Source organism: Larimichthys crocea, chromosome XIV (assembly GCF_000972845.2).
Source record: "Larimichthys crocea isolate SSNF chromosome XIV, L_crocea_2.0, whole genome shotgun sequence".
In the NCBI taxonomy this organism is placed as follows: domain Eukaryota; kingdom Metazoa; phylum Chordata; class Actinopteri; family Sciaenidae; genus Larimichthys; species Larimichthys crocea.
The window spans coordinates 2,559,433-2,580,784 of record NC_040024.1 but is presented as its reverse complement, the minus strand read 5'-3'; the positions used below and the strand labels follow the sequence as shown (position 1 = coordinate 2,580,784).

The following is a 21,352-nucleotide window of genomic DNA, read 5'->3' as shown; positions in this document are numbered from 1 at the left end:
CTTCATTATTCATCAAAATTCCAAAATAATAGTTTGGTGTATTTTATGAGACTGAAATTAATGATTCATGCATTTTCAAATCTTCAACAATGGTGCCCTGAGGTACTTTAGTATTAATTAAACTCACTACTTATGTTTATCTTCAATAGCAGTGACAACCAGTTCATCACATCAGCATAACTCAGTGCCCCTTTAAACGATCTGGAATGCACAACACTAGCCATTTAAAAATTATATTCAGTCCTCTTGTTTGTATGGTAGTTATAATAAAAAGCAATGCAGCACAGAATATAGAGTTGGTTTCTGAACTACAGTTTGAAAATAAGTCCATTCCAGATGAGCTCTGTTGTCTTTCTCTTTGCATGGAGTCTTAAATTACATTTGTAGATGCAGAGACAAACACTGGTTTTAAACCCATGTAGTAATATCAATCAAATAATCACATTGCTTTTTAATGCAGTGCTGCCTGAGGGGTCAAAGGTTATGGGAAAACAATGTTGGTTTTCAGTCTCACTCCTTTTGTGTGGAGATCTTTAGAAAGTGGTTAACACCTCAACGCTGGAATAAAGTGTAAATACTAAAGTCAAAGACACAGAAAGACATTAAAATTTCACTTGCTGATGTATCATAATAAATGGTCTTCTCTATAAATGTAAGTTATTCTTAGATTTCTCTTGATCTCATTAAGTTCTGTGACTAAGTCCTTTTATTTTTCCATTTTTGTTAATATTGCTGTTGTCATGCACAACTTACATTTAAACTCAATTGGCATTTGCTCACATTCTACTCTGCTCTGACACCTGCTATTACACCCACGCAACTACCCACCCCGACGCACCCCTGTTACTCATGTGGTGTATGCATGAATCTCAAAGCATTAGAGCTGTTAGCATTGCCGTAGATATGATCTTAGTTTTTTGTTTTGAGTGTCTCTTACCGTGGTTGGAGTAACGTATTTTTTTATTGTGGTTTTATATTGTGAACTGTAACTACAGTTTTTTGATATGCTCTCATCCTACTTTAAACTTTTCAAGGCACTTATTAACATACAAAACACTTGCCTGCTTTTTTAGTTTAGATTCTTTAGACGATAGTTATTACTCTAGAAGTAATTATTTTTCTTGGGTTGTTTGTACAAGAGAGTTTAGTTTTTTAGTATGCTTAACTGTTCATGCTCTACAACAAAATACCAAACTTCATCATCAATTTTGGGTGTCGGCTAGTGAGCATGTGTTTCCTACTAACTGATCATAGTTATTTTCCGTGTCCTTTTTTGACTCATTCAGTGACCTACAGTCTGTCGGAATGAGTGGATGATAACTGTTCAGTATTATTGTAATTCAATTGCCACAGATTTTTTGAACACGTATGGCTCATTTCTGTCAAGTTTTGTCTTCTATCTGAACATGGGTTTCTTGGTTGAATAAAATTGGTATGTTGAGTCTGCTCTCTAGTTGTTGTCGTTTTCTTTATGTTTTTTTATAGCATACTCTTATCATGGAAATTTATTTGTTAATCTTTTATGATAATGCAGACTTCTATCCGATTGAATTTAATTATTGTGTTTTGTCTTGTTTCGTCATTCTTCACTTCTTATGCTGATGATTTGAATTTAAAATTCCTGAAGTTTCGTCTTCATCTTTGTTCGTCAAGAGTACGCATTTTTTTGGAATCAGTTTATGTTGGAAACAGTGTGTCTCGAAATGTTTTCTCTGATAGGTGTGATATTATCATGGCCTTACTTGGTTACATAAACAAAACTTTGGGAAAGGAACAAGGCTTCTTATATCAGCCTTCTATTGTGGTCGTGTATACAAAAAAATTTCTTTTTTTTAATGTATTTTTGCTTAATAATCATCGTCTTCACATTTTTGTACTTGTTGAGAATCAATTTACATGTCTTCTTTTGACATATTTCCGATTTTAACTCATTCTTAGACTCAGGATTACTTTATTGTCGTGCCACTTAGGTTCGCTTGATTTATCTATTATCTATGGCTTTTCCAAGTGGTTGTTATTTGTCAGTGTTAAAGGATCGTGGATATTTTTGATCTCATTCCAGCTTTTGGTACATTCCGTCAGCACTCTGAGACCATCTCTAGCTCAGTGCGGCTTTGTGAATCTTGAATTTCTGTACCAGTACACACTCGGGACCTTGTGAGAACCACGGTTTACTGGTTCAAAGACTCTGAAAGAATCTCCTCTCAGGACTCATTACACCATGGAGGCAGAATTGATCATGTGGAGGAAACCCAAACACAACACACACACTGTGCTCTACAACTGCCGATGCAGAGCCTGAATCTTTCTCATGCTGGGACCTCCTACTGTGCTGTTTTGTTGCTCATGGTACACTACTGTTTGTGGAAACGGGACCATAGCTGGCTTGAAGGTAATCATTTTTTCTCCTCCCAAGTTTGTCTCATTTGTTTTAAATGTGATGGTACTGTAATCAAATTGATGCAATCATGAAAGCTCTTCTGTATTGTAACTGCGAAAAAAAGGGTTTCTATCTAGATAGATTGGTCCTCTCTTTTCTGTGTTTTTTCTTTCTTTTCCTCCCTGTTCGTAGCGTTTTTCGACCGAGCCCTAGAGAGTACGCGCCAGCGTATCCCTCCTGGTTTTTTTTAGGCGAAGTCACTGCCGTAACGCACACAAGTCTTCCCAACATGCGAGAACAGATGAGCTGTCGCCACGTCGTAGAACGCGAGAGTCCCTGCCCACCGCCCGGAGAGGTTGGCAGCACCCCACAGGAGCTGGGGGAAGTCCTCCGCGTTCGACCTCCACGCGAACTCAGGGGACAGCCCTTTTAAGAGGCAGCTGCGTAGGGCAGGTAGCGATAGACGGCTAAGACAGAAGGAGAAGACCTCGAACATGTACGTGACCAGCGGCAAGTCAGAGCCAGGACGGAAGATGCGAGGAGGGAAGGGAATGTGAGCGAGAACTGAGGTGGAGAGCTAAAGGGCGTGGCGGAGTAATCGGAATGGAGAGCGAATGAATTTACGCAAGCGACAGCGAATCATAAGCGAAGCGCGACGGCATATAAGAATAGTCGGAGACGATAGGAATAAGGGACTGAAGGCAGGAGCGGTATGCCAATAATGCTGAGGGTAAGCGAGAACCGGAGTTTGATTTATTGTGTATGAAGTTAAAGGAAATTCTAGACAAATGCAGAGGTGAGTCAAAACTATTGACTGTTAACTTAACTGTTGAATTCCACTCATACGTGTTGTTGATTGTTTTCTGGATATATTTTTCATTTCTGTAAAGAATACAATATTATATGTGTGTATATTTTGTTACCAGGGACACCAAAACGTAGACAACCTGTATTATGCTGCCTTAAGTGTCAACCTCTCCAAGAGATCAAGACACAGAGGGATCAAACCTGAGTGAGTGTGTGTATACAGTGCAAAGCAGTAGAACTGGACGTTGAGGAGTCACACAGATTTAGAGTGAAGTTTAACTCAATATGTTTTATTGCTTTGGCTTGCAGACAAATTAAATAACTCTGTGCTTTGCTGATGCATATTTAGGAAAATGTTTTGTGTCCTTTGTCTCCATATATCTGTAATCTGAATTAACTGGTTACTTGTACATATAATGAAAAAAAAAGTGACTTGACCACTATATTTAGAAGCTCAGCTTCATATGTGTCATGTGTTTCTGTGTGTAATTTTTGCCATTAATAATCAAATAAACTAATCAACTTTGGAGCACTTTGAGGTTCCAACAATTTGTCTGTGGTTGTTATAGAGTACTTCATGTGGTTATCATCACCCTCTCTACTCCTACTGATGAATTACAAAACTTGAAGTGTGGCCTGCCTCTTCTTAACTGTATCTCTGTCTCATTAAACCTTTGTATCCTGGACCTCTGCTCTCAGAGTATGGGACCCGTGTGTCCCCAGAGTTTAAAGAGAGGTCCAGCTGACTGCAGGACTTTTCCATCATGCCCTTTGATCAGGAATATTGTCCTTCTTTTCTGTTGAGGCCTTTGAAGCCAAACGTCAAACCCTTTTGTTGCCTTAACAGTCAATTTGTGACTAACTACAGGACAGAGTAACTTAGTTAATGTGTGTATAGCTACTGATGTGTTTGGATCCTTTATGTGGTTAACCTGATGGTTAGTACACTCAGGTTCTATGACAAACTAACTAGATATAGTTTAGGCTTGCTTCACACAGGCATAAACTAACTAACTCTTTAGATCAACAGACATATACACACTTTTGTTGCTAACCAAACCACACAGTGGAAGGAACTTGAAGTCGCCCCGCAACTCCATCAAAGTGATATTCTGTCTCTGATTAACACTGTTGTTTTATGTTCATAACTCTGAAACATTGTGCGTCACGATCATATTTTGTGACTATGTTAACATATGCTCTTATTGTCTTGTTAAGAAATGCTTGTGTACATCATGTTACATGGTGGTATGCTCAACTCCAAATACTTCAACCTACTAGCTGTTTATGTGGTCATTTTGGTTGGAGAATGAATTTCATTATTCATCAAAATTCCAAAATATAGTTTGGTGTATTTTATGAGACTGAAATGAATGATTAATTCATTTTTACTCTTCAAAAATGGTTGCCCTGAGGTACTTTAGTATTAATTAAACTCACTACTTATGTTTATCTTCAATAGTAGTGACAGCCAGTTCATCACATCAGCATAACTCAGTGCCCCTTTAAATGACCAGGAATGCACAACACTAGCCATTTAAAAATTACATTCAGTCCTCTTGTTTGTATGGTAGTTTATATTCCTTTTAATATAATAAAACATCAATGCAGCACAGAATATAGAGTTGGTTTCTGAACTACAGTTTGAAAATTAAAGCTGCAAGCAGCGATGGTCGGGCCCTCGCATATGCGCGCACGTCGAAATGTGCGCATGTGGAAATGTGCATAGAGCGCCACGCTCACACGTTTCCCCAAAATTCATAATTTTGATAACTTTTACTCAGGAAGTTCTATGTGAACACACCTACCAAGTTGTAAATGAATTGGTTGGATCAATCCTAGGAGGAGTTCGTTCAAACATGACCCTTCTCCACCAGGCCGAAACACCAAAAATGGCGATTTTCATTCTTAAAAAAACTCGCTTCTTGTTCATTTTAGGCCCTTGCTCTCAAGATACTTTTTTTGTAGGTCTTCCATGTTCCAATTCGATCTAAGTTTCATGACTCTGTGTCCAAAACTGGGGCAGGGGCTGTTCCAAAGAAAAATTCAGGGGGCGCTATAGAGCGCTTTTGCCCGCCCCCTAATAATTATGCAGCCGAATTGGTGCATAATACTGGTCTAACAGCACAAGACGTTTCAGACAGCTCTGACGATCAGTATATGATTGCCCCACACTTTTGCCCGAAAATCAGCCAAAAGTAAATGAGTCTCATTTTATTTCGAAAAAATCGGCAGCGTGACTTTTGACGCGCCGTCACGGCCACGCCCTCTGAGAAACGTTGTGATTTTGATAACTTTTCATTGTCGAGCCTTAAGGAACACCACGCCAAGTTTCAAGCACATCAGATGAAATCCCTAGGAGGGTTCTGTTCAAATGCGACCCTGAAAGGAATGTGGCCAGAACCGGAAAAGTCAAATTTGACAAAAATTGGACGCCGTACGCTTCACTGTAGCCCGGGCACCAAGAGATCTTTTTGTGCGTCTGGGCATGTTACATACTCCCACCAAGTTTCGTACAAGTGGATGAAACCATTGGCGAGGGGCACCGCCAAAAACGCACACCTAGGGCACTGTCGAGGCATATGCGTACGCCCATGTGTGAGTAATTTTACATCTGACATGGGGGGGGGTGGTAGGCAATTTTCGGGTGATATGGCCGTCGAAAATGCATATTACTTATTGCGGAAAGATAGAAAGAAAATTAAAAAAATGAAAAAAAAAAATCGGAAAAAAAAAAAAAAAAATACGAATTCAATAGGGCCTCACACCGCTGCTCGGGCCCTAATAAGTCCATTCCAGTGAGCTTGTTGTTTGATCGTTCTTTCTCTTTGCATGGGTCTTAAATTACATTTGTAGATGCAGAGACCAACTCTGTTTTAAACCCATGTAGTATATCAATCAAATAATCACATTGCTTTTTAATGCAGTGCTGCTGAGGGGTCAAAGGTTATGGGAAAACAATGTTGGTTTTCAGTCTCACTCCTTTTTGGTGGAGATCTTTAGAAAGTGGTTAAACAACCTCAAATGCTGGAAATACATGTGTATAATAATTATTAAGTAAAAGAAAAAAATTTATGGAAGGAAAATGTGAAAGTGATGGAGGGGGAGTCATGACTTGAAATGGGGCGTTACGATGTATTATAAAGGGAAGTGAGGATTAGATTGGAGATGGAGAGCAGGAGTCGGGGAAATAATGGAATTGGATTGTCGAAATTGTAATTCGCTGTTGTTGTTGTTCATGCAAAAATAATAAAATCAATTTTTGGTGGACATTGTTAAAATTTTTATATTCAGGTATTGATGTATACACTCTGGTCTATTATAGTCAGTTTTAAAATCTTGCTTGTGGGATCTGTTAGCTGGCTGATTTTTTAGCAATATGATCCAGTGTATATATGATGATTTGGTTGTATTGGATATGGTTGAGTGTTTCTGTTTAAATTCTTAGTCATGTAAGTGTTTGTAGTGTTGCTTTTAGTGTGTTTTATTTGTGGTGTTTTGGTTAGTTTTGTTTTTTTGGTCTCTTTTTGTTGTTTTGTTTTTCTTTTTTTTTTGTTTGAAAGCTTTTTAACATTTTTTAAAGGGGATTAGAGAATTTGTGTTATGTTCTAAAGGCTATTGCACTTCCAAAGAACAGTCTAGAGTGTTGTCGGTTTGGACATTCTAGTTCTGGTTTGAGAATTATTAAGTGGGAATAACTAGTTTTTTGCGGTGGATTTTAGGGTTTTGTTGCTTTTTTTGGTGTGTGGGATCAACTAATCGTGTACGCTTGCTTCATAAATTAAATGTGTTGGTTATTAGAGTCATGTTGGATCTGTGGTGGCAGTCCATCGCGCAGTCGGGGGGGATATTCGGACCACAATAAAAAGCATAAAGGAAAACTCTAATAAATTACAAATGGGGGGGCTTGGGGAAGCTGCAGGTTTGTGACGAGGGTCCGATAGAGCATCGGGCATTAGGTTTATGTGATTGTGTTTTCGACCAATGAATTGACTACATCTGTCGGGGTAAGAGGTGAGTGGAGCACTGTGCTAGTGTGGAGCTGGCAGGCGAACAGCAGTGGTATTCTAAACACGATGACATCTGCAAAGTTTGTCTTCTATCTGACGTGTTTGTTCTTGGGGATAATGGGTGAGTTTTCTGTATTTATGGCTCCAGTTTTTATCTTTTGATGTATGATCACTACTCACAGAAATGTTTCTAAGATTTTTAATGTAATGATTTATAATGAATACTGTCACATTAAAGTAACTGTGGATTGACTGTGTCTCTTATTTCACTTCAGCTCAGGTGACTGAATTGAAATCTTCCTCGTCCGTTCTTCAGGAGAGTGATTTTTTATCAGTTAACGCAGGAGACGAGGTGACTTTAAAATGTTTTTATGAAAGACAAACCGATACTGGTACAAACCATTACTGGTATAAACAATCTCTGGGACAGAAACCAAGGCTCATCTCTTCTTTCTACAGTTTTGATAGCAAAGGCGATCTTTATGAAGAATTCAACAATTCACGATTCACACTGGACACAGGAAATGGTAAAAACCACTTGAAGATCTCAGATTTACAAATGTTAGACTCAGCTACCTACTATTGTGTAAATACCTCAGTAAAATTCACATTTGCAGAGGTCATTACTGTCAGTGTAAAGGGTTCAGGTTTAAACATCCCAGCTTTGGTCCATCAGTCAGCACCTGAGACCATCCAGCCAGGAGGCTCTGTGACTCTGAACTGTACAGTACACACTGGGACCTGTGATGGAGAACACAGTGTTTACTGGTTCAAAGACTCTGAAGAATCTCATCCAGGACTCATTTACACCCATGGAGGCAGGAATGATCAGTGTGAGAGGAAACCCAACACACAAACACACACCTGTGTCTACAACTTGCCGATGAAGAGCCTGAATCTTTCTCATGCTGGGACCTACTACTGTGCTGTTGCCTCATGTGGACACATACTGTTTGGAAACAGGACCAAGCTGGACTCTGAAGGTAAGTCACTTTTCTCACAAAGCTTGTCTCATTTGTTAAATAGTGATGGATACATGTTAATCAAATTTGATGACAATCATGAAAGCTCTGTAATGTCTCTAAAGGTTCATCTACAGATGAAGTGGACTCTCCTTTCTTGGTGTATTTCTTGATCGGAGCTTTGACATTCACCACCATACTGGTTGTTTTACTGGTGTTCTCATTGTACAAGATGATCAAGAGAAACAAGTGGCAATGTACAGGTAACTAGTACTATTTGACAGCTTGTATACACAAAAAATGACTTTTGAATAAAACAACAATTTCTGTGTTTCACAACCAGAGTGTCAAGCAAGATTATCAGCTTCCTCCACAGGAAACACAGAGGTGACATTTATCTTTATAATCCATTAATTACAATTAAAACACCTTCCTAGAATACATCAAACTGTTTTATAGACACTTTTTTACTTTACTGTTCAGACTGATATCCCAATCGACTTCTACATATCATGATAACAGGGTCACAGAGATGAAGACAACCTCCATTATGCTGCTTTAAGTGTCAACCTGCCCGACAGATCAAGAAGACAGAGGAACAACAGCAGAGATGCATGTGTGTACTCCAGTGTAAAGCAGTAGAACTGGACATGTAACATTTGTACTTTTTTTAATAAAATTGGTTTAAAAGTTTTTGTTTGGTGTCCTGGTTTAGTAGTGTAGATATAGATTTGGACATATATTGTGTACCTCATTTGTAATCTGCAGTCAAAAGATGCAGTCCAATCTTTCTCGGAATCATGTTCATATTGAATGATTATGCACCTTAGGATTCATATCGACATTCAGAGGTGAAAAAAAGTTCTTTCTTTATCTTTAAAAACAAGCTTATTCTAAGCTCTGCCATACCATGATCTTTGTCTTACATCAGTTTTCATGCACAGGTACAGCAGAAAATGACTATGTTATACAAAGGTGTGTTATGTAATTTTCTATCCTTAGGTTACACAGGGTCAATGTGTGGGCCTTGAGGTCCTCGGCAATACTAATTGCTTGGCTTTGATTGGGAACAGTAGGTGCCAGTCTATCTCAACAGTGTGGTGACCAGGGTCGAAGAGACCTTACGTTGCCTTCCTAGACATAATAGATAGCTTGCTGTTGACGTTTCTTTGACATAAACAGACAACAGTGTCTCCAGTCTAGAATGCTGACGGTAACACAAACATGGGTAAAAAACATTCTCTTTGACTATTTCTGGGCGTATAATATTTGTGGTGTCATCTGTAGGGGTTTAAAGTCTGACCACCAGCATGACTTTGGCAGAATGTGAGACCGACTCAGGCACTTCTGATGTACTTGGTCTCTAATTCTCCTTGGCCAAGAAATATTACAGCATAAGACATCAGAGGCCCCTAAACACCTTCTTCCCTCCTGACCTCACCACTGACCTTTGACTTCAGTCATTTCTCCACAACAAGATAGAAAGGCTTGCATCCTAAGTAGCTATTGTCTGTATGCAAACGGTAACTATAAAACTGTATAATCACTGGTGAACTCACAATCTGTGCCTTTCTTGAAGAAAATACTGTCCTTCATCAATAGATGTATTTCAAGAACTGTAAAAGGCTTTTGATGCTGTCGATAATATTTTATTTATTAAATGACCTGCTTTCCATTGTGTTTTTACTGATTTTCCCACTTTTCCATCGTCAGAAACTAATAAATATGCAGCTAGTGCACTCCAAAGCTATATCAAACACACATATGATGCTATCTCAGCTCAGTTGTTGATTGTCTGTGATGGATGAAATGACCCATATTACAGTTAGGATACTGAATATAACATACACAAAGTAGTATGAAATGACTTGCATACTAATTTTCAATAAATATTTATTTGAATACAAAGATAAGATATTTAATATTCAAAGTGATAAACTTAGTGACTTCAGCAATTTGATTCTTACAACACATTCCAAAACAGTTGGGACAAAGGAATGTTTACCACTGTGTACATCACCTTTCTTTTAACAACACTCAGTAAGTATTTGGGTCTTGAGGACACTAGTTCTTGTGGTTTTGAAAATAAAATCTTTCCCATTCTTGCTTGATATAAGGTCAGTTACTCAGCAGGCCAAGGTCTCTGTTATCATATCATTATATTTTGCACTTCATAATGCATCACACATTTTGCACATTTCGTATTTTGCAGTGCTGCCTGAGGGGTCCAAGTTTGTAGGCAAACAATGTTGGTTTTCAGCCTGCACTATTGTGCAGAGATCTTTTAATGATATTATAGATTGAAGGTGATGAAATCCATAAATTCTTCATATTGTGCATTGAGAAACATTGTTCTTAAACTGTTGGACTATTTGCCAGTGCGGTTTTTCACAAATACCTCAAAAAGTCAGAGACTCTGAGGAGGAAACTTTATAATAATGATTGTCTTCACGTGTGTGTGTGTGGGCGTGCGCAGTAACTAAATACTTAATGTATTCCATATACATAATTACATTAATACTTAATGTAATTATAACTTACTGTTATCATGCTCACACAATAAACTAAGATGGCATTGTTAACATTATACCTGCTATACCTGCACCATCCAACGCAGTGCAGCATGCTACGTCAGCCCTGAGGCACAGCGACTTTGTAGGGCACGTTCAGTTGGGAAGAGGAGGCTATGGCCTTACGGCAAGTAAGCCAACTTGGTGTAAGGCCTTAACATCAGAAAGGAGGAAAATGGTGGTGGTGGAGGTGGAGGTGCGGCGTCAGGAGGAGGTGGAACGAAGCACAAAGGCTGTCTCTCTTGCCAAGCAGGGACAATGGATGAGGGGGGAAGGCTTGGAGACGAGAAAGTTCAGCTGGAGGAAGCGCTGGGAAATGGAGACAAGCAACATCAGCTTCATCATCAGAGCCACCTATGATGTCTCACATCTCCAAAAAAACTCCATCAGTGGTATGGCGAGGACCCAACCTGTGTCCTCTGCCCAAATCCAGCAACTCTCAAACACATCTTGACCGGTTGTAAGACCAGCCTCACACAAGGCTGCTATACCTGGAGGTACAACCAGGTCCTCAAGAGTCTGGCAGCAGCTCTTGAGAGCAAGAGAAAAAACCACCAACTCCTTACCCCTGAGAGAAACCAGTTCCATCACGGCCCCAACCTTCATCCGAGAGGGACAGGAAAAGCCCAACCACCCCCTACCAAACCAGAAGCTGGACAGCTAGCCATGGCCTAGGACTGAAAGATGCTAGTTGATATTGGCCAGCAACTAATCTTTCTACCTGAGATTGCAGCCACCTCCCTTAGGCCAGACTTGGTACTCTGGTCCCCATCACTGAAGTCTGTTTACATCACAGAGCTCACAGTCCCATGGGAGAGTTTAACAGAAGAGGCCTATGAGCGCAAGAAACTGCACTACACAGAACTGGCAGCAGATGCTCAACAACGAGGATGGAAAGCAAAAATCTATCCGACTGAAATAGGATTCAGAGGTTTTGTGGCTTCTTCCACCATCAGGCTGCTGAAAGACCTTGGCATCCATGGACAGGCTCTACGACAGACAATTAGATCAGTCTTTGAAGCGGCTGAAAGAAGCAGTGGATATGGATCAAGCCGAAAGACCCTTGCTGGGCTCAAAGTGCATCAACAGAACACACTCCCTTCCACCCCATCCCCCACTTAAGAACCCAGGTCACAACCCTCCAGGAGGAGGGTGAATAAGGTATGCGGCCTTGCATAGTCCCGTGGGCTGCACCATTTAAACAACTAGGCAATTCTCATGATCGGGCATGGGACACAAGCTCAGGCTTGATCACCCTGTAGCTGGCCACCTTTGATGAGGGTGTCTAGTGTTGAAAGGCCGAAACACCCCCTGATTCAAAAGTACACTACTGATGATGTGTCCCGAAATTTACATCTCAGATACAGCTCTCACGCCACTCTCAACACAAAAGGCAAACCTCATGTGCATACCATCCATTGGCACAATGGACAGTTTACCATCACGTCCCATGTTTCATGATTTTGTCAGTGCAGATTCACTTGATGATCTCAGGTTTACGCGTCTCCGACTGTGCTCCCTACTACTGTGTTTATAGCTTGCAACTGAAATTCAGATTCACCAAGCTCAGGTTTAAACATCCACCTTTGACCATCAGTCAGAATTCTTGACCATCCAGCTGACTTTTGGACACCCTTTTCATTTCTGTTAAGAATAAAATAATTACAGTAGTAGCGACTCAAAAGTTCACATGTTTCCATGACAGGTCCGTGGCTGGTCCTTGATAGGTCCTTCGCAGGTCTGTGACGGTAATGTGATCCCCAGCGATGACGTAGTCAGTGAGGCCCCGACTGGAAACGCCCAAAGCAACCTGGGTGAAAACCAGCTGCAATGCCTCACTTGTCCACGGGGAGGAGCAGTGATTTTAATGTTCTGCTCTCACCATAGACTGTATAAAGATATGCTGAGGACGCTGGGGTGAGCAGGTGAGCTGATCAGCTGAGACAGAGCACAACATATCATTGCTGATCCGCGATCTGTTCAGATCGCTCCCCACAAACTGGCACCAAGTTGTCCATGGTTCGGTTGGAAAAAAAAAAAGTTGTGATAAGATGACCCACTGCAGCCTCGTCTCCTGAGCTCTATGTTGCGCACAACAACAACACCCACCTCCTTTATAATGACTATTACATAACCTGACATAACTAATAAATCTTTCAGCGGCTTTCCAGTCCGGTACAATCGCTGGTCTCTGCAGGTGTAGGTTACACTATGTGTTGTTGAGCAATGAGAATGCTAATGAGGTGTTTTATAGGGTTTACCTGGCCTAAAGCATGCACTGAGCACCTACCGGCACAACATCAAAAATCTTCCAAAAGGCTGTTAATCACCAGTTATTCTTCCTCTTTAAATGGCGTTTCACAACGATCAAACTGTGATCAAATATTCAACAGTGGGTATTAATACTGTGGTTATTCTTCGTCTTTAAATGGCACCGCTGCAGACAAATAAACAGACATTAGAAAAAAAAAAAACACTTCTATCTGTAGCTCTATGTTACGCACAACAACAACAACAACAACAAGCTACCTCCAAAAACTGTTAATTTAAAAAAAAAAAAGCTTGCTTGATCGGCAGTATGCTAGTGAGGTGTCAATTAAAATTCTGTGAGAGAGAGACGAGAGAGAAGCGCCATCTCCTGGTTATACCCTGTAATTCAATAAATAGGTGGAGTTACAGTGAAAAATAGACATGCCCAGGAGAAGGAGGTGGTCACTCAGCCACTGGAACTTGGCTGGAAGACGGCAGCCATTCAGCTGGTTTTCAGCTTGAAGGGGAACTTTTGAGTCGCTGAACTGCTCAAAATCTTTTGTGCTTAGATGATAATGATGGTGCATGACCAAATTTGAGCAAAAATGTACGTGTCTTCTAACTGTGTGTGTTCAGGTGTAAAGGTGTGTTATTTTAAACTTGACACTGTAGGTGGGAGTGAACATGTGACCACGTTTCCTCTACAGAGTACAAGTGTCACCTCAGGCTGACCAATCAAATACTTCCTTGTCTGTGAAGTGTAGCGAAACCATCAATGTTCTTCCATTCGACACAGCAGTTTGAGCACGATGGCATCTCCACTGTTTGCCCTCTGTCTCACATGTTTGTTCTTCGGGGAAATGGGTAAGTTGCAGTTTTGACTTTTGGTGTATGATCACTCCTCATACTTATGTTTATAATCTACTTCACTAATATAATGAGTTATATCACCAGAGAGTAACTGATTTGCTTTGTCTCTCATTTCAGCTCAGACGGCTAATCTAAATTTGTCCTATTGTCGTCAAGAGACAAGTTTTCTATCCAGTTAAAACAGGAGACAACTTGCATTGCAATGCTTCAAAGAAGGTGTGGTCTTGCAAGACTTACTGGTATGAAACAAACTCTGGGAGAAAACCAAGTGCATTGTAGTACTAAAGTATGACAAAACTCTCACTTTTTATGATGAATTCAAAAACAATCCACGCTTCACATGGATATGAAAATGAAAAAAATCACTTGAAAATCACAGATTTACGCATTTCAGACTCGGCGACTTACAACTGATACATTGCTATTTATACACGTTCAAGATTTCTGAGGCATTAGCTGTCTGAAGAAGTTCAGGTTGAACTCCCAGCTTTGGTCCATCAGTCAGCATCTGAGACCATCCAGCCAGGAGCGGTCTGTGACTCTGAACTGTACAGTACACACTGGGACCTGTGATGGAGAACACAGTGTTTACTGGTTCAAAGACTCTGAAGAATCTCATCCAGGACTCATTTACACCCATGGAGGCAGGAATGATCAGTGTGAGAGGAAACCCAACACACAAACAACACACCTGTGTCTACAACTGCCGATGAAAGCCTGAATCTTTCAGACTGGGACCTACTACTGTGCTGTTGCCTCATTGGGACCATACTGTTTGGAAACGGGACCAAGTGGACTTGAAGGTAAGTCACTTTAGATGAGGTTCGTGTATTATACTCATTGTTACTTCGATGATGTTTTCTGAGAATAGCCAATCTTAATCTACCATCAAACTTAGATTAAAAACATACTGAACTGTTTCCGGTGTATGACCTACAGATGAGGTGCACTCTTTGTCTTGGTGTATTTCCTGAGTGGAGCTTTGATCTTCACCACTACCCTGTTGGTTTTATCGGCTTCTCAATGTACAAGATGAAGAAAAGAATCAGTTTCCAAACTCCAGGTACAGTAACTAACCCTGTTTGTTTCTGGTTTTGTTAACTGAATATCTTTTGGATGAAGAACTTTATTTGTATTTCACAATCAGAGTCTCAAGCAAGATGTTCAGCTTCCTCCGCAGTCAATCGTGAGGTAGGAATTTTATCTTTAAATTATTTGGTGAATTTACATTCAAAGACCGTTTTATTGTAAAACATTTTATTGTTTTTTTTTGGACATTGTTCTTATTATTTTCAGGGATATAATGGAGATACAGACAACCTCCATTATGCTGCTTTAAATGTCAACCTGCCCAACAGATCAAGAAGACAGAGGAACAACAGCAGGGATGAATGTGTGTACTCCGGTGTAAAGCACTAGAACTGGACATGACTGCCGTATTTTTAGATCTTGAGATATTTTCTATCTTCCTTTTGGTCAGCTGTCAAAAGACAATATTTAAAAGATGCAGTAGGTTTTAGTAATGTTCACATTAAAGGCCTTCTGCTCTCTTGTGTTTGTCTTTGTGGTTAATCATTACCTCCTAAAAGTGACTTCATTGTCTTAGGAAAAAGCGAAACTTTGTTTAATCTGGTTACTTTTATATACATTCTCTTTCTGATCAAAGCAGTACATTTTGATGGTCGGGTTCACTGATGCTACAAGTGACACATGAGTTTTGAGGATCGATTATGTCTTGAACTTTTTGTTTTGCCTTCAGTGGTTTTTAATGCATCTCAGTGTGTGCATGTGTTGTCATTAAAGGACCAGTACAGCTTAGGTCATAGGTCAAAGAACATATTACTATTGTACTATATTTAGTATTAAGTTGTCATCATTTTTACTTAAGTTGTATGCACGCAAGAATCAGATGTTAATATCTCAATGCCTATTTCAGCAATTACCTGGTACAGCTGCAATGCATTCAAATAAATCTTGGTGCTCATACTGCAGCATATAAGCCAAAGAAAAATGACAAAATGTGACCAAGTTAACAAAGTCTGTCATGAAAAACAGTCCACTTCTGAAACGCTGATGGTGGTGTATGACGCCACATGGAGAACTGACCAAAACAGCATCTCAGCCACAACATTACAGAGACGTGTCCAGTGGGGTCCAGGCTTGGGACTGCATGCCCAGATAAGGGTTGACCACTGACACCATCCCCCTGGGATGAGCACATCCTCTGACTGGTTACATCCTTTCTTTCTGTTTCTGTAATGTCCTGAATGTTATGACATCATGCTTTGATTTCTGTACATTGTAGACAGTTAGTTTACATAGGCGAATTAGAGTGACATTTCTGTCACTCTTCAGCTGTCTCTGTCAGAAATAAAGCTTGAAAAGGCCCAAAAAATGATCTTGAAATAAATAAATAAATGAATATGTATGCAATGTGATTTTGGAGGCCTGCTCTATATGCAACATCTGATAGCAATTCCTGAGGTTTCTACCTTATTTTTTGTTGTTTGTTTGTTTTACGGGAGTTTTTCCTTTTCCTGAATCAAGGGGCAAGGACAGAGGGAGGGTTGGACACTGATTATAAAGCATATCAAGGCAAATTGTGATTTTGGGCAGGATTCATTCAATTTGACTTAACTTCCAAAAAAAATTGGACTCGACTTGTTGGAACTGCCAGCATTGAACCAAGACAGGCTAATGCTGATTATGATGGTGAAAACATCATACATTTTACATACATTACATATTGTAGGTTATTTCTGAGCAGAGCACAGAGACACCTCAATGTGAAGCCTTTCAGGACTCCTGTAAACCAATTCACTTTTTTACAGCTGTAAATTAGTGGCAAGACACTTTGGGACGCTCTGACCAAACTACGGAGCACAGTTTGATCAACAGGATCGAGGATGGGAATGTCTGAACTACACGCCTTGATCTGTAACTGCACAGCTACTCACTCAATCATTCTGCATGGAGTAGATTGAGCTGCTCAGAAGTCAGACACACAAACAACACAGAGAATATGTTGTGTTGTGTTCTCCATCTCCACAAGGTGTCTTAAATTAAAACACCTTGTGCGAAATTCCGACTATAAAAACAGCCAAATGGGGAACAATTAGAGCTGGGCGATATATCAATATTTGAATCAATATGAATACATTTTCAAATGCGATATAGCACGAGACCATATTGCTAATATCGATATAGTTTATTTTGCGTTAAAATGACTCTACATTTCTTCCCTTGAGTCACCAATTCGCTTTTATTTCTCCTCTCCATCTGTCCAGGTCTCCCACTGCTCGTTGGCATCGTCACATCAGAGTCTCCAATAACTCCAGACAAAGTTGCTAGATTTGTCGCTAGTCGCTTTTTGGGAAAAAAATAGTTGCTAGAGGGTCTGAAAAGTTGCTAAATATAACGACAAAGTCGCTAAGTTGTCAACACTGGACCACTGATTAGTGTGTCAATAAGCAACCAAAGAAGCGGGGTTAGAGGTGGGGCACAGGCTTAACCTGTGTGTCAACTGTTGCAGTGCATTGTGGGATTTGTAGTATGAGTGGTCGGAGTGCGATTTAATAATAGACGTATGAAATTATGCGGCCACAGAAAAAATATCGATATATATTGAGTATCACAATTCAGCAAAAAAATATTGAGATATGACTTTTGGTCCATATCGACCAAATCTGAACAAGTTAACAAAGCAGGCAAACACTCTGGTTCTGTGTATGTAGGCTTTCGACTGCATGCCCAGATGTGGGTTGAAACATCGAAACCAGCCATCTGGGATGAGCACATCCACTGACTGCTCAGATGGTTTCGTTCTATTTCTGTAGTGTCATGAATATTATGTCATTCTGCTTTATTTTCTGTACACAATTCATTCTTCTTTGTTCAACTAGGAAGTTTGAATTATTCCTTAGTGTTAGTATGTTCACTCTGAGATTCAGTGGATGAGTACTCAAATTCTTATTAATAATATTCAGACCAGATTGGCCTGTTACCTAATTTCCCCAAAGAGAGCTAATTTACCTCCAATGTAATGTTTCACCTTGAAAAGAGAGTTTAGTATATCAATATATTATCCAATATGATGAGGTGCTCAAAATATTTTCATGTTAAACATCATAATTATCAGTTCAACCTTTGAATAAATCTACTATCTTGAATCTGGTGTGTTCACATTGGATCTTAAAGGTGTGTTATTTTTAAACTTGACACTGTAGGTGGAAGTCAGCATGTGACTATGTTTCCTATACAGGTCATACCATGTCACTTCAAGTGGGCCAATCAAATTCAAACTTCCTTCTTTGTGAAGTGTAGCGATACCATCAGTGTTCTTCCATTCGACACAGCAGTTTGAGCACGATGGCATCTCCACTGTTTGCTCTCTGTCTCACATGTTTGTTCTTCGGGGAAATGGGTAAGTTCCATTTTTGTGACTTTTGGTGTATGATCACTCCTCATACTGATGTTTCTAATGTACTTCACTGAATATAATGAGTTATATCACACAGGAGTAACTGCATTTGCTTTGTCTCTCATTTCAGCTCTGACGGCTAATCTGAAATTGTCCTCATCTGTTCGTCAAGAGACAAGTTTTCTATCAGTTAAAACAGGAGACAACTTGACATTGCAATGCTTCAAAGAAGGTGGTGGTCTTGCAAGACTTTACTGGTATAAACAAACTCTGGGAGAGAAAATGAAGCTCATCTGTAGTTACTACAAGTATGACACAAATGTCACTTTTTATGATGAATTCAAAAACAATCCACGCTTCACACTGGATACTGGAAAGAGTAAAAATCACTTGACAATCACAGATTTACGCATCTCAGACTCGGCGACTTACAACTGTATACATTGCTATTTAAATACATTCAAAATTTCTGAGGCCATCACTGTCAGTGTGAAGGGTTCTGATTTGAATATCCCAGCTTTGGTCCATCAGTCAGTATCTGAGACCATCCAGCCAGGAGGCTCTGTGACTCTGAACTGTACAGTACACACTGGGACCTGTGATGGAGAACACAGTGTTTACTGGTTCAAAGACTCTGAAGAATCTCATCCAGGACTCATTTACACCCATGGAGGCAGGAATGATCAGTGTGAGAGGAAACCCAACACACAAACACACACCTGTGTCTACAACTTGCCGATGAAGAGCCTGAATCTTTCTCATGCTGGGACCTACTACTGTGCTGTTGCCTCATGTGGACACATACTGTTTGGAAACGGGACCAAGCTGGACTTTGAAGGTAAGTCACTTTCTAGATGAGGTTCGTGTATTAGTACTCATTGTTACTTCTGATGATGTTTTATCTGATAAACAGAAAATCTTAATCTACCATCAAACTTCGATTAAAAACATACTGAAAGCTGTTTCCGGTGTATGACTCTACAGATGAGGTGCACTCTTTTGTCTTGGTGTATTTCCTGAGTGGAGCTTTGATCTTCACCACTACCCTGTTGGTTTTATCGGCTTTCTCAATGTACAAGATGAAGAAAAGAATCAGTTTCCAATCTCCAGGTACAGTAACTAACCCTGTTTGTTTCTGGTTTTGTTAACTGAATATCTTTTGAATGAAGAACTTTATGTGTGTTTCACAATCAGAGTCTCAAGCAAGATTTTCAGCTCCCTCCGCAGTCAATCTTGAGGTAGGAATTTTATCTTTAAATTATTTGGTGAATTTACATTCAAAAGACCGTTTTATTGTAAAACGTTTGATTGTTTTTTTTTGGACATTGTTCTTATTATTTTCAGGGATATAATGGAGATACAGACAACCTCCATTATGCTGCTTTAAATGTCAACCTGCCCAACAGATCAAGAAGACAGAGGAACAACAGCAGGGATGAATGTGTGTACTCCGGTGTAAAGCACTAGAACTGGACATGACTGCCGTATTTTTAGATCTTGAGATATTTTCTATCTTCCTTTTGGTCAGCTGTCAAAAGACAATATTTCTATGATTCAGTAGGTTTTTGTAATGTTCACATTAAAGGCCTTCTGCTCTCTTGTGTTTGTCTTTGTGGTTAATCATTACCTCCTAACTGTGACTTCATTGTCTTAGGAAAAAGCGAAACTTTGTTTAATTTGGTTACTTTTATATACATTCTCTTTCTGATCAAAGCAGTACATTTTGATGGTCGGATTCACTGATGCTACAAGTGACACATGAGTTTTGAGGATCGATTATGTCTTGAACTTTTTGTTTTGCCTTCAATGGTTTTTAATGCATCTCAGTGTGTGCATGTGTTGTCATTAAAGGACCAGTACAGCTTAGGTCATAGGTCAAAGTACATATTACTATTCTATTATATTTAGTATTAACTTCCCTTAATTTTACCTAAGTTGTATGCACGCAAGAATCAGATGTTAATATCTCAATGCCCATTTCAGCAATTAATTGTTACAGCTGCAATGCATTCTGGCTGCACCATGGACAGCGAAGCTGATCACGGCTGTTCTAGACACTGTTTGTGGCCCCACCAGTAACAATGTGGTGCGTTTCAGAAGCACATCTACGCTCTGCTCCAACAAGAATACAGGCTGTTCTATTTTTGATAGATGCTGCAACCAGCCGCATCAACTACCACCAGCTGCTCAACACATCGCAGGTCAAGCTTGTCAGAAGTCCGACACACAAACGGCAGAGAGAGAATCTGGTCGATTTTTCAACTTAACCAATATATTTGGAAGCTTTGATTCATGTGTGCTTTTAGGATCAAGATTGTCTCATACTGCTTGTGTTTATTGATAGTTTTTAACTAAATCATGTGTTTCTTTGTGAATTTTACATTGTTTATGATCAAATAAATCTTGGTGCTCACACTGCAGCATATAAGCCAAAGAAAAATGACAAAATGTGACCAAGTTAACAAAGTCTGGCAGGAAAAACAGACCACTTCTGAAACGCTGATGGTGGTGTATGACGCCACATGGAGAACTGACCAAAACAGCATATCAGCCACAACATTACAGAGACGTGTCCAGTGGGGTCCAGGCTTGGGACTGCATGCCCAGATAAGGGTTGACCACTGACACCATCCCCCTGGGATGAGCGCATCCACTGATTGGTCACATCCTTTCTTTCTGTTTCTGTAGTGTCCTGAATGTTATGACATCATGCTTTGATTTCTGTACATTGCAGACAGTTAGTTTACATAGGCGAATCATTTTCTTTGTTAGAATCATTTCTTAGTGTTGTAATGTTCAGTCATCAAAGTTCTGCTTCATAATATTAAAAGACCAGATTGGCTGATTAGCCCAAGTTGCTAATCTGAGCTAATTTCCCCTCCAATGTAAAGTTGCACCTTGAAAAGAGAGTTTAGTATATCAGTACAATATCAAACATTGATGAAGTGCTCAAAATATTGTGATGTTACATGATGATAAATTCATGACTAAATTTGAACATGATCAAATAAATATTATCAAAACCTGGAGGACTTGCGTGTGTTCAATTCAGAAGAAACTCCTTATACATGAACAACTGCTGG

General features: G+C 39.7%; 3 protein-coding genes and 1 pseudogene across 3 annotated transcripts in view; 3 read left to right on the top strand and 1 right to left on the bottom strand.

Moving 5' to 3' along the window:
• The window catches only part of LOC104937123 (prostaglandin D2 receptor 2), a 170,862-nt gene that overhangs the window by 78,842 nt on the left and 70,668 nt on the right, over positions 1 to 21,352 (bottom strand). The gene's annotated exons all lie outside the window — the stretch shown is intronic.
• Positions 7,263 to 8,902, top strand: LOC104939842 (immunoglobulin kappa light chain-like). The gene is made up of 5 exons (XM_027287963.1): positions 7,263 to 7,318; positions 7,473 to 8,180; positions 8,285 to 8,422; positions 8,503 to 8,546; positions 8,682 to 8,902. Exons 1-5 carry the CDS (start codon positions 7,264 to 7,266, stop codon positions 8,799 to 8,801), a joined length of 1,065 nt encoding a protein of 354 aa, XP_027143764.1. The 5' UTR covers position 7,263; the 3' UTR covers positions 8,802 to 8,902.
• On the top strand, positions 13,840 to 15,444 carry LOC109140686 (uncharacterized; annotated as a pseudogene).
• On the top strand, positions 18,295 to 20,694 carry LOC109140683 (uncharacterized). Its single transcript, XM_027287946.1, has 4 exons — positions 18,295 to 19,107; positions 19,254 to 19,379; positions 19,464 to 19,507; positions 19,614 to 20,694. The coding sequence occupies exons 1-4, from the start codon at positions 18,321 to 18,323 to the stop codon at positions 19,734 to 19,736; spliced, it is 1,080 nt and encodes a 359-aa protein (XP_027143747.1). The 5' UTR covers positions 18,295 to 18,320; the 3' UTR covers positions 19,737 to 20,694.